The following is an 18,038-nucleotide window of genomic DNA, read 5'->3' as shown; positions in this document are numbered from 1 at the left end:
ACGTCTTGCACAGATGTAGGGACACCTGGTAAGATGTTGGTAAGGTGCCTCTTTCCGATAACTGCACCTACTGCTTCTGGAGAGCTCACACAAGAAGCATGATGGGTCTCTCAGGGGACTCACTGGCTGTGAACTGGAAACGCATGGTCCTGGGAAACAGCTGGTGTGTGTCCAAGTCCCCATACTGGGAATGGCTGTGGCCACCCCAATGTGTGACAGTGTCTGTGACATTTGCTGCCCCCTGTTTATTGTCTGGTGGCCCATGGGGCAGCCTGCCAGAAGATGGAGGGCTTGAGGAGCAGGCCAGCTAGACCTGATGTCTCCTGAGACAGGGTCTGGTGGCTTCAGGGGACAGAGGTTGACGAATGTGATGATCCTTTTCAAATATCTTTCTATGTAATGTCCTCTTTTGAAACTTTTTGGGTTTTTTTAATGGGGTGGGCAGAAGGAAGAGTTGATGAGAAGGGTCTGCATGAAATGGGATTATGGTGAGCTTCAGCACTGAGAGGAGTTGCATCTCCCCTGAGATGGCTGCCTGTGTCTGAGCTGGGGGCTATCCTTGGCCAAACCATCATCCCAACATCCACTTGTCCTGAAGAGACCATTCTTCCCTCCTCAGATGTGACAGGGCTTCTGCCATGGTCCATGTTGTCTCTACCATTGCTTGTCCCGGGAGTCAGTGTGTTCCCTGGGCCTCAGTGACATCTGAACTGCCCTGCGTGACTTGTGCAGACCTCCCTGGGGAGAAGAGAGGCTTTCAAGTGCTGCGGTAGTAACCCAACGCTGGATTTTTCTCTGATGTCTGAGGCAGCCTGTGATGCTGCTCTGCCCTCCAAGCTGTGCCTAATTGCTCCCTGGAGCTGGAGATGGTGGCTCAAGGCAGTCAACATCACCTCCTTGGCAGAGGCAGAGGGTAACTGCATCAGAGCAAAAGGACTGCCACCCCGTTGGTTTTGGAGGTGCTATGTCTTCCTCACCCTGGCAGCACAGTGGCTCTGCTCAGGTTTTGGACTGCAGTTCACCTTGATCCCAGATTGCAAATCATGCCCTGGAGTCACAGGCTCTGGTGCTAGATGTTGCAGTCACCAAGGGGGCAGGATTTGAAGTGCTGTGAGATGCTGCAGTTTTGTATCACAAGGGGCTGCCTAGAGAAAAGGGGCTTTAATTAAAAATGGTGCTGGAAGGGATGCTGGGGCAGGGGCACAGGGAGGCTGGTGTTTCTTCAGGAGCAGGGTTGGCTGTGTCTCAATCATGGATGCTGTAGGGAAATGGCAAATGTGACAGTGATTATTCTGCAGCAGTGGATTTGTAGTGCTGTTCCTCCCCCCTCCTTTTCTCTGTCTTGAGTGAGAAGTATGAGGGCAACTCTTGGGAAGGAACTGAGGAGTGAGCTAGACTATATGAGGAGCTGATGGAAATGTATAGGCGGGTGTTTTGAATGCAGGGGGATGTGTCAGTTAAGTGACTGTGTTATTCATTTTTTTTCTGAGGGCAAAGCTAGTTGTATCTGAAAGAGCTGTGCTAGGAGTGTGAGTTAAGGCACCTGTCTGCACAATGAGCAGAAATGGTTGCTGAGCTGTGTTCTCAGCTAAAAGTGTCTGCAGGGCAAAGGGGATCAGCAGCATGGGTAGCGGGGGAGCCTGTAGGACCTTGGTGTCTCAGAGCCTGGCTCTTGGCTGTGGGGGTGACTCTGGACTCTTCCAGCAAGCACCATGGTATAATATTAAATTTCTTCCTGCTGTGTTCTGTTTCTCCAAGCTGTCCTTTGCTCCAGCCCCACAGTGCCTCAATGGGTAGGAAGAGCATCCACACGGGACAGGCATCCTTCTGAGAAGAGTCAAAGGATCTCACTCAGGAGCAAGCACAGCCTCCGTTCCAGCTGTCCCTTCCCTGGAGAACACCTTTATTTTGTTTGGACTAACCTTTTGCTTGCCAAAAATTGGTGTTTCAGAGAGAAGAAAAGCTTGAAACAGTTTCTCCCCCCTCCCCAAGTGATAGCTTTCCTTCACCGAAGTTATTTTGGTTTTGTTTTCCCATGAGACAGTTTTGATTTCATTTTGGAAATTCGCCACCTACCTGGACCATTACATTTTGCCAAGAAAAATGCATGCACAAAATAGTTCTGGTCGATCTGAAATGACCCTTCCCTCATCCTTTTCCAGTTCCTCCATTTACTCTGCTTGCATCCCAGCCCTGTCTGTAGCAGCCTTGTGGCGAGATGCTGTGTCCTGTACTCCCCAGTGAGGACTGCTGTGCCAGCACTGGGGGGATCTTCTTCGCCACAGTCCCCATGGGAGTTTGTTTCAGCAGTTCAACGGTTGGTTCCTCCCATGAGAACAGGTTTGTTGTTGGGATGGAAGAGTTAGGATAACTCACAGAATCACAGAATCGTCTAGGTTGGAAAAGACCTTGAAGATCATCCAGTCCAACCATTGACCTAACACTGACAGTTCCCAACTACACCATATCCCTAAGCGCTAAGTCAACTTTACTCTTAAACACCTCCAGGGATGGGGACTCCACCACCTCCCTGATCAGCCCATTCCAATGCCTAACAACCCATTCTGTAAAGAAATACTTCCTAATATCCAGTCTAAACCTTCCCTGGCGCAATTTGAGGCCATTACCTCTTGTCCTATCGCTTGTTACTTGGTTAAAGAGGCTCATCCCCAGCTCTCTGCAGCCTCCTTTCAGGTAGTTGTAGAGGGTGATGAGGTCTCCCCTCAGCCTCCTCTTCTCCAGACTAAACAACCCCAGTTCCCTCAGCCGCTCATCGTATGACATGTGCTCCAGGGATTTCCTGGGATTTCCCTCTCATTGTGTAAATTTTCCCTCTCATTATGTAAACCGGGGCATCGGAGCAACGAGGGAAGAGACTGCCTCAGATCTGGCACTGGTGGTGGTGCTGTGCTCCAGTGCCAGAACTGTGAAGTCCTTGGCTGAGTGACAGTGCCTTGGTTTAAAGCATCCCCTGTACCTAAGGGCATAGAATAGGACAAGCAGAACATATACAGCCTTTGGAGCAGGTTTTTGCTTCTGTTGATATTCTACGGAAGGTTAGTTTGTGTTGAGAAGTAACTGCTGGTTGGATGTACTGTTAGCCCAGAGTTGAGATTCTGTCTATCCATCAATACCACGTGTCTCTCTCCAGCCTTCAGTCTTTCGCTCAGTCCCTTGGGAACCAGCAGAGCTAGTACTGCCAGGGCTAATTATTCCTCAAGACAGAAGACATGTGATAAAATATTAACCTTTTTCAAAAACAGAGCCCCAGTTAATTAGCTCCACTTTTGCGACACATTCACCCAGAGATAAAAGCTCGTTCCCCAGATATCTGTCTGTGGTGGAGTGATCTTTCTGTGAGTCCCTGTCACGATGGGGGACAGGGAGGGGGGAGAGCTGGGAATTTAATGAAAGACAGTGACCTGCCAGTCACTGTGCTCTGAGGATGAACTGCTCCATTTCAAGGTGAGGGACGTCCAGGCACTGGCACTGCTGCTTTTGTTTGAGAGGCTGAAGCCAGAAATGGAAACAGGGGATGGTGGGATTCAGTCTGCTCCCCACACCTGGTTTATGTCTGTGTTGTCAGTGCCACATCTCTGGAGCCTGAATTTGGAGGCTGTGCAGGTGGACAGGGCTCAGCAGAGCTGAGTGAATAACTGTGTTCTGGTTCTTTGGTTACTTAAGAAAAAGAAAAGCCAGGAGATAGCGATTTCAGGATAAACCAAAAGCAAAACTGTCAGTGAATCTAAAAGTAAAAATAAAGGAAAACTTAAGGCCAAAGGGATCTGTTTTTCTCATCCTGAAAAGGAAGAAATTTCATTTAGATCTCAAATGTTTTTGACATTTCTAGTCATCTAAAAATGACAGGCTGTATTTAAAAACAAGTGATTTTGAGTATCAGATGAAAAGTACACATTGCGCTCCTCTGGAACAAACGATGTGCTGGAGTGGAAGTGATGCCGCGACGCGCGTCGGCAGCTGCAGGAACCACCGGTGGGAGGACATGGTATTGCTGTGACAGTCACTGTGCCAGGGAGAGGGCTTCTTCCCACTGGAGGGGGGGATGGGGGTCTCTGAAAGACCAGGAGCGACTGCAGCTCCGGCCATGGCCCCTAGGGTGGGTGTGTCACCACTGGTCAATCCATGGAGGCATGGGGTGTCCTCTTTACATTCCATTTGCCTCCTTCCCTGCACTGGACAAAGAGGATCCTGGGGTTTTTATATGAAAGAGAAAGCCTTGTCTTGGTGTCCTTTGTAGGGAGTGATGCAGCGCCCACCTGAGCTGTACCGAGGCCGGCTGGTGACTTCATGATGGACGTCGCTTCATCACCAGGTGCTTCAGCATTCCCGGGGTGTCATTGATCACTCTTTGCTAGAGCCATCCTCTGCCTTTGACTGCTATAACATATTGACCACTTGTCTTATAGTTATTACATGCCATCGATTACTTTGATAACTTGCTCCAAGTAATTCTGACAGAATGAAGTTGTTTGTTTAACTTTCGTGCTTGTCTCGGTATTTCTATTGACCCAATATGTTTGCGTAGGCTGAAATCGAAGTTGAGTATTAGTAAGCAATGGAACTAATTCTCTGAGGCTCGCTACTATTGATAATTAAGGCCATGAGACAGTTTCTTACATCAAACTCTTGTTTGTTTTTTCAGCTACCCAGTGCCTTAAAGTCCTACTCCATCAACTGTAGCAAAAGGGCAATCACAGGCAATGCTTCAGGGCCATTTGGGTAGATGTTTGCTGTAAGCACTGCAGATCCCTGCATGCTTAAAGTGTTTTTTAAGCTATCACAGCATGGAGCTGGGTTTGTGCTTCTTCAGTTATGACTAAGGATGCGTTGTGGGGATGGGGACTTTCTCTGCTTTGATTTGCCACGTGGTGCCAGGAAGCTCTGGTCAGAAAGCGTCCTCACTAATGAATCTTTACATTCATGGTTCTGACCCTCTGAAATGTAATTTCAGGTTGACCGGGCTTCTAAATATCTTTAATAAAGGATTGGTGCCTTTCCGGGAAGGTGCAAGGTGCCAGATTTTGCTTTTACTTTCACCAGGTGAAAACCTTTGATGTCAGGTCTCGTATTTCAGTAAAACTGGCATTAGAAATTTGGCCATGATTTAAAAAACGAAGAAGGGTCTTTTTTTTTTTTTCTTTTCTTTTTTTTCATTTTTGTTCTGTATTTTTTCTTTTTGCCTCATTTCTGAAAAAGGAAGGGTGGGGGGAGTCAAGAAGCAAGACAGACCCGAAGTCTGTGTGGAGGGCCCTAGAAGTCTGAATTATTCATGAGCTGCTTTGAAAATCAAGACACACAATCTGGTTTAACTTGTTTTTAAATGCAGCCGTGCTATTCTCTCCTTCCTTTTTAGTAGGTTCTCTTTTTTTTTTCCCCTCCCCTTTTCCAAAGACCACAATCCAGCAAATTTTTAATAAATTATAAATGCATCATCTCATCAGTTTTGAGGTTTTCAGGCAGCAGCATGTCATGTGCACAGAAGGTTATTTTTGCCTTCTTGCATTTTTCCCTTTCTTCAAATTTAGCTGTTTGATTAATTTTTTAGATATCTATCTTGCAGGGAAAAGAAAGAAGGAGACTGAAAGAGGCAGTGAGTTAGAGGAAATACTAATTGTGCACTAGTCAAATATAGCACTGTTTAAATTTCCAGAAGATGTGTAGAAAAATGTCCTTCTTGGTCAATCCAAGAAGGCTGACCTTCTCAGGTCAACCCGCAGTTCAGTTGAACCTGGGTTCCTGTTTGCAGGTCCCTGCCCTGGTGAGCAGCATGTGTGGTGGTCCCCTGCCACGGCTTGGAGCTTCTTGCCTTCAGGCAAGCACTAGCTGTGACCATCACATTCATGGTAGCACATCGACTTCAGAAGAACACAGAAGCTGAGAAGTCCTATTTCATCAGCGGCTGCATCCTCTCCTGCCTTCTGGATGGCTCTTCTCTTTTGCCTGTTTTCTAGTATTTTTGCGGTAGCATGTGCTGGGGAGGGGAGAGGCGGGGACTTGGACAGCTTCCTCTGGGAGTCTAATCTGCAGCCAGAACTGGTTCAGCACACTGGCAGTGTTTTCCTGATGGTCTTCCTTACAGTTTTATCCTATTACATCCAGTTAAAGCCTGTGAAATAATTCCTTGTCAGCTCTGATGCTAACCACCATTCGATATTTGTTGCAGATGTCCCTCCTGACCCTTGCTCAAGCTTTTGCACACCCCCAAGTTGTCTGCTCAGCTGGGGATTCTTCCTTTTGGATTGCCTCCGTTTCTCCCAGCCCCAGCAGCCCCTGAGGCTGGTGCATGCCACCCTGTGGATTTTTCAGTCCCTTTTTGGGAATGCAAACCTGAGGAGGCGCATGCCAGTCCAGCACAGCGAAATCCTACCTACCTTTCTCAAGGGTTTTTTTTCACTTTGTCAAGCCAAACTTGAGCTGGCATTCCCTGCAATCATGTGGTATTGTCAGCTGACATCTGACTCCTTGTCCCTTCTTCTTCCCTTTTGGCACGACTGCTTTCCAGAGTCCTCCACCTTCCACCTGGTTTTTCAGCCTTTCTTTGCTCTAGGCCTTTTGGTATTTCAGTAGCACCAACCTGCCCACAGTCATGGCCAGCCGGAGGTGGATCTGCAGGACCAGGATAGATGCAAGAGGGTCTGTAGCTGGTGGCAATCCTCGCTCTTCCTATTGTGCTACAAAGGCCACATATGTGCTCTGAGCAGCGACGTTCATGCTCAAATTGTGGTGTGTCCTGGTGGTGTGGTCAGCATCAAAGCTCTTGGCGTTATGGAGAAAACCCTAGAGCTTTCTCAGTAGGTCTTTGTCCCAGACCTGACCCCAAGTGCAGGATTTGCAAGCAGCCTGCTCGCTGCTAGCAGCTGTCCCCTGGCATGACCCCAGGTGCCAGCCGGTGCATGTGGTGCTTCGTGGTGCTGGAGATGTGCAGGAAGGCAGACTGTGGTCAGCCCTCTATTTGGCAGCCTCATCCTGATCGAGGGGGCGCAAAGCATACCCACAGAAGGAGGATGAGGTACTGACATACCTTGAGAAGACAAAGTAGGATTTTGAAGGCCTCTCAAAGCTGAGTGAGAAAATATTTTGAGATAACGTGCAGAAAGGATGGCTGGGGAAGAACCAAGAAGACACAAGGGTGGTGATGGGAAGGGAATGTCATGAAAAATGCCACTGACCACTCTATGTGGTTATGCAAATAGTGAATTGTTGTATCCCATTTATACTGTCGTATGAGACTGACACATTGACTGTAATTTGAACAGTGCTTCTTGGATTTTCCATCTCTGGAGGGCATGAAGTAATGATTTTTTGAAAGGTACTCTGCAGTCAGACACAAGTCATTGGGCTTAATGCATGGATAACTGAAAAATGCACAAATAACTGGGAAAAATGCCAGAGACCGTGTTACCCAGAGGTCAGGTGAGACAGTGCATGGTCCTGTCCAGCAGTAAGCTATATGAACTCATTAAATTCCATAGGAGCTGGCACATACACTGCTATATAGCTGTAAATCACAACATGTCCAGGGTCCCTATTTTTAGAGCATTTTCATGGAAGTCACCTGTAATTTTGCTTCAGATTGAACACAGGCTTTAGGCACAATGATCTCCCACGGGCTGGGGGCTATGCCATGCTGAGAGATTGTCCTGAGAGGTATGACCAGGGTGCCTGCGTCTCCTGCTGTTCCTGCAGGTGTGTGAAGCCTGGACACATTCGCTATGGGCCAGGGCAAGGCAGCTGGAGTTCTAATCTCTTCCTTCCCACTGGCAACTATTTGCTTGCATACAGTGGGTGGCTTCCTCACTCCCTAGGGCAGAAATTTTCATTTTCCTCTGAGGGAATCATTTTTCACACCGGGTTGGTTGTCAAAACTTACTCCAGTTTCCTCTGGGGTCCTAGAGGGAGGAATTGCAGTGATTACACCAAGGACACCCGGCTGCAATAGTTAGGCGAAGCAGCAAAAACCAGAGAGGGCTGAGCTGGTTTTCATGATAAGAAAGAAAAATGGTAGAAGAAAGCTGTCTTTTATTTTCTTTCCTGGACTGTCACCCATTTCCAGAAGCAGACTGGCTTCTGTCCCTTTGTTAAGGTAGACATGTTCTTAGCATCTCTGGTCTTTCTCCTGAACTTCCCCTGCTGCTCTGTCTCTCTGGATGGGTGTGGTGTGACAGCACGGTCCCTGCAAGGTAGTCATTGACTGACTGGTGTGTAGCCTGAACAAAGCTGTAGAGGCTTCCCCCAGGCATGGATGTCTTGGTCCAGCCCAAGGCCAGGCTGGAGCAGAGGCTTGCTCTGGTCCTGACTGACTGAGTCCCTTCTGAGGTGTGCACCAGGTTAGCAAGATTTCTCCCGGTGTGGGTGTGAGCTGAGAGCTTTGACATTAATATTAACTCTTCTTTGAAGTTGCAGTGGAGATTTTTGTAATTTAGTTCACTTTTTCTGTGAGCTAAAAGGACTTTTTATGTTTTTCCCCTTTCTCCACCAAGTTCTTCTCTGCTTCTGGTGAAGTGCCCCAGTCTATAACTTGCAGCTCGTGGTAGTTGCACTGCTGTGACATGACTCTTGCCTGTGTCTTCACTCAAGAGAGCCATGAAGCTTGCAGAGCTAGTCAGACTCAAGGAATGTCATCTGAAACCCACAGTGCTTATAGGTTTGCCCATCAGTGGTGGTGTGAACCCATACTGTTTCTGATGACAGGTCCCTGTCCTCTGGGTTGATGTGAGAGGGAGAGCCCTGTGAGTGCACAGTGTGGAGACAAACCCAAATACTTGTGGTTTAGATGTGTGGTGATGAGACTGCTCTCCCACATGTTTCCAAGAAGAAGAGAGGAGCCAGGAGGGAGTTCAAAGATGCTGTAGCTCTGTCTGATGTGGCTGGCTGTTCAAAATAAATATGCAGAGAGTGCTTTGGAAGTGGTGAGCTGTGTTGCGGGAGAGTTTGGACTTCATGGAAAACGTTAAAAATTCAAAGCAGAGCTGTTGGCAAGTGATGACCGTTGAAGCAGAAAAGAGAAATGAGCAGAAGCCTGGCAGGGGAAGCTGGGGGAGCGGGATGAGGATAATCATCTCTTGAAGGAAGTTAACAAGGCACAGGAGAGGGTGAGCATGAGAGGTGGGTTTCAGGAGACATGGCGCAGCTCAGTGGGCATCTGATGGCAGATGTCAAGGAGAAAACACGCTTTGGATGAGCCCAGGGGTAGACCAGGAGGAGTTGAAGAACAGGGTCCATCCCTGTTCACACCATCAGTCTTTACCATTGTGCTGCGTAATGGTGTTTCCAAGGTGGACTTTGGTTTGGTGAGGGGCACTATGAGTTTAGTCTGCCATTTTAAATGTAAAACAGGTTGAAATGCCATGGGAGTGGGCATTTGTTGCCTCATCAGAAGGACCTCTAGGGATGCAGCGGTAGCTGTGTGTAGAGGCCATCAGGGTGTGATATCCCATTGCTCACCATGAGCACAAGGGTAGAAGGAACTTGAGAAAAAAGTCTTCAAAGCGAGGGACTTTGGAGGTCTGTGAGGAACACTGGAGTGTCCAAAGTTTGTAACTTTGCAGAAGGGCTTTGCAATTCCTGCAATGAGTGCAGGTCTCCAGCTGTCTGCTCCCTGTCCCTGCAAATGGGTACACCATAATTTATTCCTGAGCTGTTAACAGCGTATTGGGAACACAGAGATGAGATGTGCTGCTCCTTCCACCCTGAAGGAAGTATGGAGAACAGCCAGTCCAGGCTGGGATTTTCCAAGGGTGATCTTTAAGATGTCTGCAGCCAGAATACCCCTTTCATAACTTTCTGATTCTGAAATTATTTCAAATTTGAATGGGAAATAACCTTAAAACAGCAAAGAGAAACTTCCCATCAAATGAAAGTTTGACTTCTGAATTTGCAGGAGGAAATAATAATTGTTCCTATGGCTGGCTGCTCTCTCTGGGGTTTTTAGGGCAGGCCAGCCAAGCTTCTGTCTTCTTTTGGCCCCCCAGATGCTGTGAGCTGGTGGAGCAGCCCACGTTGCAGGCGGTTCAGCCTGGCAGCATTCCTGCTAGCACTTGCTGTGCTAAGATTGGTCCCCAGGTCTGCTGCAAGTTTTCAAAGCTTGAAACTTTAAATGACTTCAACCAGTGAGTTTTAGCACACTGCAAATATAAGCAACGCAGTTATTACTATTTTTTACTTTTCTTTTTTTTAAAAAAAAATTCTTAAAAAAACCACCCCTCAAACTTTCATTGGTTTCCTGAAAATGTTGTGGGTGTTGTTTTTGGTTTTTTTCTTGTTGGCAATTGGGTGACCTATGAAATACCATAAGCAGCACAAAACGTTTATCCAGTGACAGCCTGCGGTAGCACAGGCAGCTCTTAGTGGGTTTATTTTCATTATTACAGCAATTTTAGGGCTGCATGCTGCAATTTTCACTTGCAGTGAGGTATTAAATTGAAATTACCCCAGATGTAATTGTCACACAAAATAATTCTGGACGTGCTGGATTTAATGCTTTTCCAAGCTGTGGTTTTTATTACCTAAGCAAGTGCCAAAAACCCACTTGTAGTCAACAACTTAAACTGAAATCTGCCTTGTGGGGAGCTAGGATGTTTAGCTGCAGTTACACTGGGGGAGGAAGGGAAAAAAAAATAAGGGACCAACTGGAGGAAACTTTGTGAGGGCTCCTGAAAGAAGGGCCCAGAGGTAAAATCCTGGGCAAGGGCAGAGTCAGGGTCACATAGGGACCACAGAGGAGCCCTGGCAGATGCAGTAGTTCAGCCGAACCCTTTTTGGGCTTGTTTTTGGGGAGGTGAGGCCGACCTGTGTTGCAGTGCTGGTAAGAGAGGCAAAGCGAGGCTGGGGGTGCTGCTGAGTCCCTGTCTGCTCCGCAGCAGCAGCGCAGTCATTGTTCCCATCTTTGGGATGCAACAGGCCTCATTAGGCAGAAGTCAGGGGTGAGTCACAGAGCCAGTGACCAAGCTCTGAAGGTGCTTGTATATGACATTTCAGTGTTTCCCGCATGCACTTTGTCTCATTAGACTGATCTAGTGCATAGACATTTGGAGTTTTAAAAACAAGTCCTTGTCACACACGAGGAGCCTTCATCATACCACTGGCAGGCTCAGCCAGCGTGCAGTATCCCCGGCACTCCCACCGGTGGGTGATACAGCACACATCCGCTGCAGCTTTATTTATTAGCTCCTTAACTATTGTAGTAACATAAGGAAAGTATTGATGACTTTGTATTTTTCACCCTCTTTTGTTCTTTTCCAGAAATAGCTTCCCTTGTTTACTCCACAGAACCCCTCCTGATGCCACAAGTGGGTGGAGGGGCATGCATCTGAGAACGGTTAGGAGATAATGGTGTGTAAATAGCACAGAGAGAGCAATTGTCATAGTCTGTCCCTGAAGCTCCACAAAGCAAGCTAGAGCTGAGCCTGGGCCTGGCAAAAAAGGCGCCAAGCAACAGCAGCAGCTTCTTTCTCATCATATCAGGTTGGGAAAGCTCAGCTGAAGTTGGTTACCGGATGATGCAAGGGGCTACAGTAACCCAGACAAGCAGCTCAGGGCATGACCCAGTGCTCTTTAGTAATTCAGAAACCCTCGGTTTTTACTTCACTTTGCAGATACTGTGGTCCAGAGCTTTGGGGGAGCAAACTGATGATTTCTTGAAAAAGTTGTTGCTCAGTCCTCTTTCCTGCTTCATTTGAGGACGGTAGTGGTAGCACCTGGGGCAGTGACACAAGAGCAGGCGAGTGGTGTGTGGATGGGAAGGGGCATGACAGCCGTGATGGGGAGCTCCTCAGTCTGGACATGGGTGCCCTCCTGTCATTGGTGTGTCATCTTAAGGTCATCACAGGGGCTGACAGGGACCTGGAAAGAGCAGCACGGATGTAAGAGGTGTATCTGGATTTCCTGGGCTAGGAATATGTTGGCGTCAGTCTATAAAAGCCACATATTTCATCACCTAAAGGTCAAAGTAATTACAGAGTCTACGACATTTCCTCCTGGGAAGAAGGCAGCAGGGGCTGTGGTTGCAGTTGTGGTTTTTTACCTTCTGCAGGCTGGCTTGGAAAGTTTTAAATCCCAATCTCCCCTGAAGTCAGGTTATGCCATTAAGGCAGAATGAATAAGGAAACAATCAATTTAGAAACAGAACTTGGCTTACCTTGCAGCCGGCTGGTGGAAATTGCTGCCTTGGGAGGTGGGAGTGAGGCGGCTTGGAGCTGGATCTGCAATGATGCTCTGCCAGTGCCCCCAGCTGGGTGGGTGTGAGAGTGCTTGGGCTCTTGCCTCAGTTTAAGAAAGGAAAAAACCTTATGATGATAACCCAGTACTTCTGGGATGACACCGAAAGCCCCATGAAGCTCACAAAGCCACTGAGGCAGCATAAGACTTGCAGCTGGCCTTCTGCAAGCACCTCACCTGTGCCTTACCTTTGGCACGAAGGACTCGTTTCTGACCCTATCATGCTAACATCAGCAAGGAGCATCTTTGCTGAATGTGGCATAGCCCTAACTGGTATAAAAAAGGCACTCTTCCCACTACCTGTTGGTGGGGGAGGCTGATGGCACCAAGAGGGTGTGCTAGCTGGGAAGCAATGGTTAGAGAAAAAGGCTGCAAGCTGGGTGCCTCCTTTCTTATCCCTTCCTATTAATGACAGTTAAGCTCTTTTTGCTGCTTTAATCCTCAGTGACTGACTTGACAGTTTCAGGACTCCTTCAGAAAGGATTCATGCAGAAAAACTTCTCTTTTTTTTTTTTTTAATAGCGGCTGGAGGACCATCTACTGATGAACTCTGCTGCCTGCATTAATGAATTGAGCTCCCACTTTGAATTCCAGCGCCTGAGTGGCCTTTTCCTCTTTCTCCCTCCCCAGGTGTACAACTTTGCACTATCGCCAGGACCTCCCGCCAACCAGCGTCATCATCACCTTCCACAACGAGGCCAGGTCGACCCTGCTAAGGACGATTCGGAGGTAAGAGCTCCTAGTTGGCTGGAAATGCTCTTATTTATAAACACTCTTAAAAAAGGGTGAGTGGGCTAGAGGTTTTTGTGGATAAAGGCAGAATCTGTTTGCACTCACTGCAGCGACAGGAGTGGACCTTCCAGCTATGGTCTCAAATGATTATGGGAGAAATTAGTGTGAAAGCTGGTCTCTGAGAAGTGGGTTTTACAGTGGGATGCTCAGGAAAGTAAGTAGCTGTGCTCCCTTTGCAGGATCTAGCATGGGGTGCTGTTGGGGGAGTGGCAGAAGATTAGACAGAGTCTGCAATAAGAGGTTTTATATCCAGCTGGGTAGCAGTGCTCAGCTGTATTTTGTGCCAGTCCTCTAGAGACAGCTATTCTGCAGATGTCTGCTCTGGTACTGCTGTTTGAGCTTCTCCGGTGATCCATCGAGTGCCAGAAAGGCTTGCTAATTGAGAAGTCCTAATGGTGCACACGCAGACTAGATTTTCAAAGGCAGTTTCTGTGCTCCTCTGGATACACGGTAGAGCGCTCTGGGCATGTGGCCATTCCTTCATTTGTTCGTTTGTTCTTGGCCATGTTTTGCTGTAGTGGATAGACTAAAGGTTTCATTTTCATCGCAGTTTTTTGAAATCAGCGTCTAATCCCAATGTGTGCCTTGAATCTGCAAGTTCCCTTGTAGGAAGATTTAGTGGCCTTCGAGGGGTCTATCTCCAGGTCTCAGCTGATGGGTTCCTCTGTAGCAAGCTTAGGTGTGCTCTGCTCTGCGCCAGTAGTAAGTGTTCTGCAGGTGGGTTTCATGCCCACAATAGTGAAGGTTTGTGTCCTGCTGCAAACCTTGTCAGTTAAACCCTGGCATCCCCAGGGACCTCTTGCCATCGTCAGTACTGGTCAGACTGGGTTTGCTGGCCGGGGGGAGACTTCAGCTGTGCCCTGTTCACTGTCATGTTCTTGTTGGGCTCTTTTCTGCAAAGAGCGTCCTTCCTCAGGTTAATGCACCCAGTGCCACAAGTGAGTCTGACAGTCCTGAAATTGAATTTCTGCTTTGCTTTATGGTTTCATGCCCAGTCCCATCTCCTTCACTTCACACTTAATAATATATCACCGCTTTTTCTCTCTAGGGTGTGTGGATTTTGGGTGTCATAGCACTGCCACTTGGTGCTGTGTACCAGTTCCTTGATCCTGGACCTTCTCTTTTATCTTTACAGTGCCTTGCATGGGTTTACCATCCTCCAGAACCCATTGTAACAGAGGTGGTAAGGCAAAGCCAAGTGCAGTCCTCTAGCCCCTGAGATACAGGATGTTTATGACATGTAATGTGCAGGGATGGACTTTAATCTCATTTCTCCCCATAACTCAGCACTTGACTATCCTGGCAGGTATGATCGTGACTGATGTTGTCACACGAGAGATGTTAGACCCATGATATATCTCTGATGCCTGGATCCCTCATATCTGGCTTCATTAGTGTCCATTGCAATGATAGTATGGGCAGAAATACAGGTAGTTTGAATTTTTCCTTCTTCCTCCAGGATATTGTCCTCTGGAACTTCTGATTTCCAGCTATAAAAAGACTTTCTTCCTTGTTCCTCTTGTTCTCTTTGTTTGACTTGATTAGTTGGCTTTACTGCCTTCTTTACCTGGTTCTGGTGATTTCTACCACAGCTTCCCCACTGTGCATTGTTCCTCCCCACTCGTGTGCCCTGGCACTTGTGTTTTGCCTGTGGGGAAGTTTTCCTCAGTTCTGGGGATGCTTCTTAGCCCTCTTCCCTGGAGAGTGATCTCCAAATGGATCCAGAGCCCTATGGAGCATCCCACTGAACTGCAGCTCAGAGGCAAACCTGGGCAGTGAGGAACTAGTTGGTTGATCGGGACAACTTCGGTCCCCATCTTCCCTGCCTCTGCCTGGGCTGATATCCTAAGCTCTCCTGAGCTGACCCTCCTTCTTCTGGTCCCCCTGGTTTGGAGGTGGCCTCCTGGCGTCAGGGTTCACCATTTTCCTCCTTGACACATTACTCGGAAGCTTGCTTTGATCCAACCAGCCCTAGAGATACCAGCCCTTGGTGGCAAGTCATCCTGGTTACGTGGCTCCTGCCCTGCTCCTCTCCAGCCATGATTGTGCATATATTGCCATCTCCCTGCCTGGTTTTGGACCCAGTTGAGAGCTCATCTGCCTCTTCAACCTCTGTAGGTTAATTTGCCATGCCTTGTGACTGCTCTGGCTTTCCCCCACTCACTTCGCAAATGCTTAGTTTAATTAGATCTTCCAGATAACTCCATCCCATGGTGACTGTAACAACATGGATCATTTTCCATGGCCAGTCAAAACAAACTCTGTCCTCCTGACACTACTTTGTGCCTTTTGGAGCAGTCTGTGGCCAAGTGTCTCCAAGCACTTTGAGCACAGCAGTGAGTAAAATGGGGACCTCTTTGACCCTGTTCTCACCAGCACATCTCCACCGTGAGCTCTTGGTATAACCCAGGTGACAGGTAGACAGACTGAAGAACAGAGGTGATTTGTCTGTGGCTGGTGGAAGATTTTGGGTTGCAAACCTGGTTTCCTGAGTTCCAGCAAGTTGGATTTTCCAGCCTCATTGCAAAATGAATGTTCTCAGTTAACCACCATGGCAGGAGCAAGAAACAGGGCAAAGGGACATTGTTTGGCTTGTCCAAAGCCTTGGGTGATGGGGCACCAACCACCTAAAGGGAGCACTTCTTACAGGACCCCATGTAAACGTGGAGGAGTGGCAGAGGGAAGTGCTGGCGATGGCACCCTCTAGCAGGGTTGGAAATCAGCTCTTGCAGAACGGACCACATACATGATGAGCAGGAGGGATTTTGCTATTCCTATGCTCTTCCTAGGTGCTTGAGAGCTTTATTGCTCACCGAGTGCTGAGGCCGAGCGGTATTGCAGGCTCAGTCTGTTGCATGTGGCTCTTGATGAGGATGTGCGTGCTCAGACCCGTGAAACAGAGGCATCAACACGTGGCCTCCACAGCACCCCTTACGCAAGTCACATTGCAAGCGTTTGGGACAGCTCATTTATGAACAATTTGCATTGTCAGAGCTATTGAGAAAAGCTAGTGGACTGTGTTGAATAATGTATTAATTTAAAAGTTTCATGATCTTTTCTCTGACCATTTGCCAGCTGGAAGAAAATGAGGAGGAAAAAAAAAAAAAAAAGCTAAATTAATCGAATGCCCCAAACTCTGCAAATGGTGTAGTCAGCGTTTATAAATGAGTATGTAACTATGCTTGTGAATACATACAAGTGTCCAGGTAGTAGGGGATGGGTGTCATGAGAAAAGGAAATAGAAAAGGGGAGAAGAGGCCAGAAAGGAGGAAATGGTGAATAGCAAAGTGGCTCTTGAGAGTTTTGGTTTTGTTGTTTTGTTGTTTGGTTTTTTTTTTACAGTGCAGACAGTGAAGAAGCTACCCTTGGGTTGTTGTTTCAGCCACCCACTTTTCAAATAACGTTGGGCAAATTTCTTATCCCCCACAGTTCGGTATCGCATATTTCAAGCTCCAGGGCTCAGTGCGTTAAAGGTGGTGAGAGTCTCCAACAGTACAGGGGTGAGACCATGTTAAGTAAATTCAAGGAGGGAAGGCAGAAGCAAGGGAGAGAATAAGCAATACAGAGGCATCTTTTAAAAAATACAAGTTCTTCTTTCCTCTCTTTCCATCCTGTGCTAGTCTGGATTTAGGAAGGGAATCCAGCTCACTGCCCAGCAATAGCTGCCCGGCTCCTCCAGAGGGAGAGTTTAAGGATGTCCCCAAGGTCATAGCGTCACTGGAGGAGAAGGAGGAGCGTGGCAGGGAAAGCACATGCTTCCCGTCACCTGGGGCTGGGCTGGGTGCTGGGACCCTTGACAGCGATGGGTGATACTGCCTCCCCATCTTGTAGCCCTGTGTGGTTAGGGGGATCTACTCCATGGCTTGCTTATGAGAATTTCATCCCTTTTCCTTTGCTGTCCCTCCTCTGCAGGTATCGGCATGCTCATGTGCCGAGATGCGGCCACTGCTGGGGGACCAGTTGTGCTTTCAGGGCTCAATGCAGTGTGGCATCCCATGCCGAGGTCCGCAGGGAGCAAGGCTTGGTGCGTGCCCCATCCCTGGAAGCATCCCTGGGAGCAGTGGGGAGAGAAACGCTGCCTGCCCTGGCAGCAGGGCTGAGGGAGGCAGAGCTGCAGGCAGCCTGGGGTGAGGCTCTGCTCCGGGACCCTCGGTGACCACCATGCTGTGACTTTCTCCAGCAAGGCAATTTTGGGAGCTTGATGGCCGGTCAGCACTGGTGCAGGCTGGACAGAAAAGGAGCGTAGGAGGCTGTCATGCCAGCGACCTGCTGGGTAGAGGGTGAGCCAGTCCCATTTACTCTGATGAGTGGTCTTTATTTATTTATTCTTCAAACATGCAGCTGGTGAGCTCAGAACAGGAATAGGGAAACTTAATTATTTACCTCTCACTGACAAACCAAAACACATCCTTTGGCAAAAGTCCTGATGCGAGTGCTGTGAATACCGCATCAAATATTTAGCTTATTAATTAGCAGGGGGAATATCATGCCTTTAATTTTCCAGTGCTCGTAAGTAAGAGAAGCGATGTCCTGGACAGCCAGCACCTCTCATCTTCCCCTCATGCCTCTATCTTGTCTGCATCCAAACACATCTGACACAGAGGTGCCGCCTCTTCCTTAGGTAGCGGCGGCACCATATAGAGTCTGCGCCATAACTGAAATGGGTCTGATTAAAGAAGCAAAAACAAGCCAGGTGTTGCGCAGAAACTGTATAATTAGCACTTTGTGCTGAGTATTTTTTTTTCTTTTTGCTTAAACCCTGGACTTTTTTTTTTTTCCTTAATTTGCTAATCATCTCTCGCGGTGACTAAGTACACAGCCCTCCATGCGCTTTTACCTTTTGATGTTAACATAAGAGAACTCTTGAATTTCAAAGAGCTTGGTGGGTATTTGAAAGAATAAAATGCGAAAGCCGCAGTGTAATCAAAGCTCATTATGGTTATTCCTGGTGTGATGTCTCTCTTCCTACATAATTAGCCATTTTGGGTTGTTGAAGCAGTTCATTTTGG

General features: G+C 47.9%; 1 protein-coding gene across 1 annotated transcript in view; it reads left to right on the top strand.

The window, feature by feature from the left end:
* Positions 1-18,038, top strand: part of GALNT14 (polypeptide N-acetylgalactosaminyltransferase 14) — a 103,444-nt gene that overhangs the window by 46,383 nt on the left and 39,023 nt on the right. Inside the window, exon 3 of the mRNA XM_074820619.1 lies at positions 12,868-12,966. Coding sequence (XP_074676720.1) covers positions 12,868-12,966 — 99 coding nt within the window. The remainder of the gene's footprint in view (positions 1-12,867; positions 12,967-18,038) is intronic.

The sequence above is a fragment of the Strix aluco genome, chromosome 3 (assembly GCF_031877795.1).
Source record: "Strix aluco isolate bStrAlu1 chromosome 3, bStrAlu1.hap1, whole genome shotgun sequence".
Classification (NCBI taxonomy): Eukaryota; Metazoa; Chordata; class Aves; order Strigiformes; family Strigidae; genus Strix; species Strix aluco.
The sequence above is the reverse complement of the archived record's forward strand: the minus strand, read 5'-3'. Positions and strand labels throughout refer to the sequence as shown.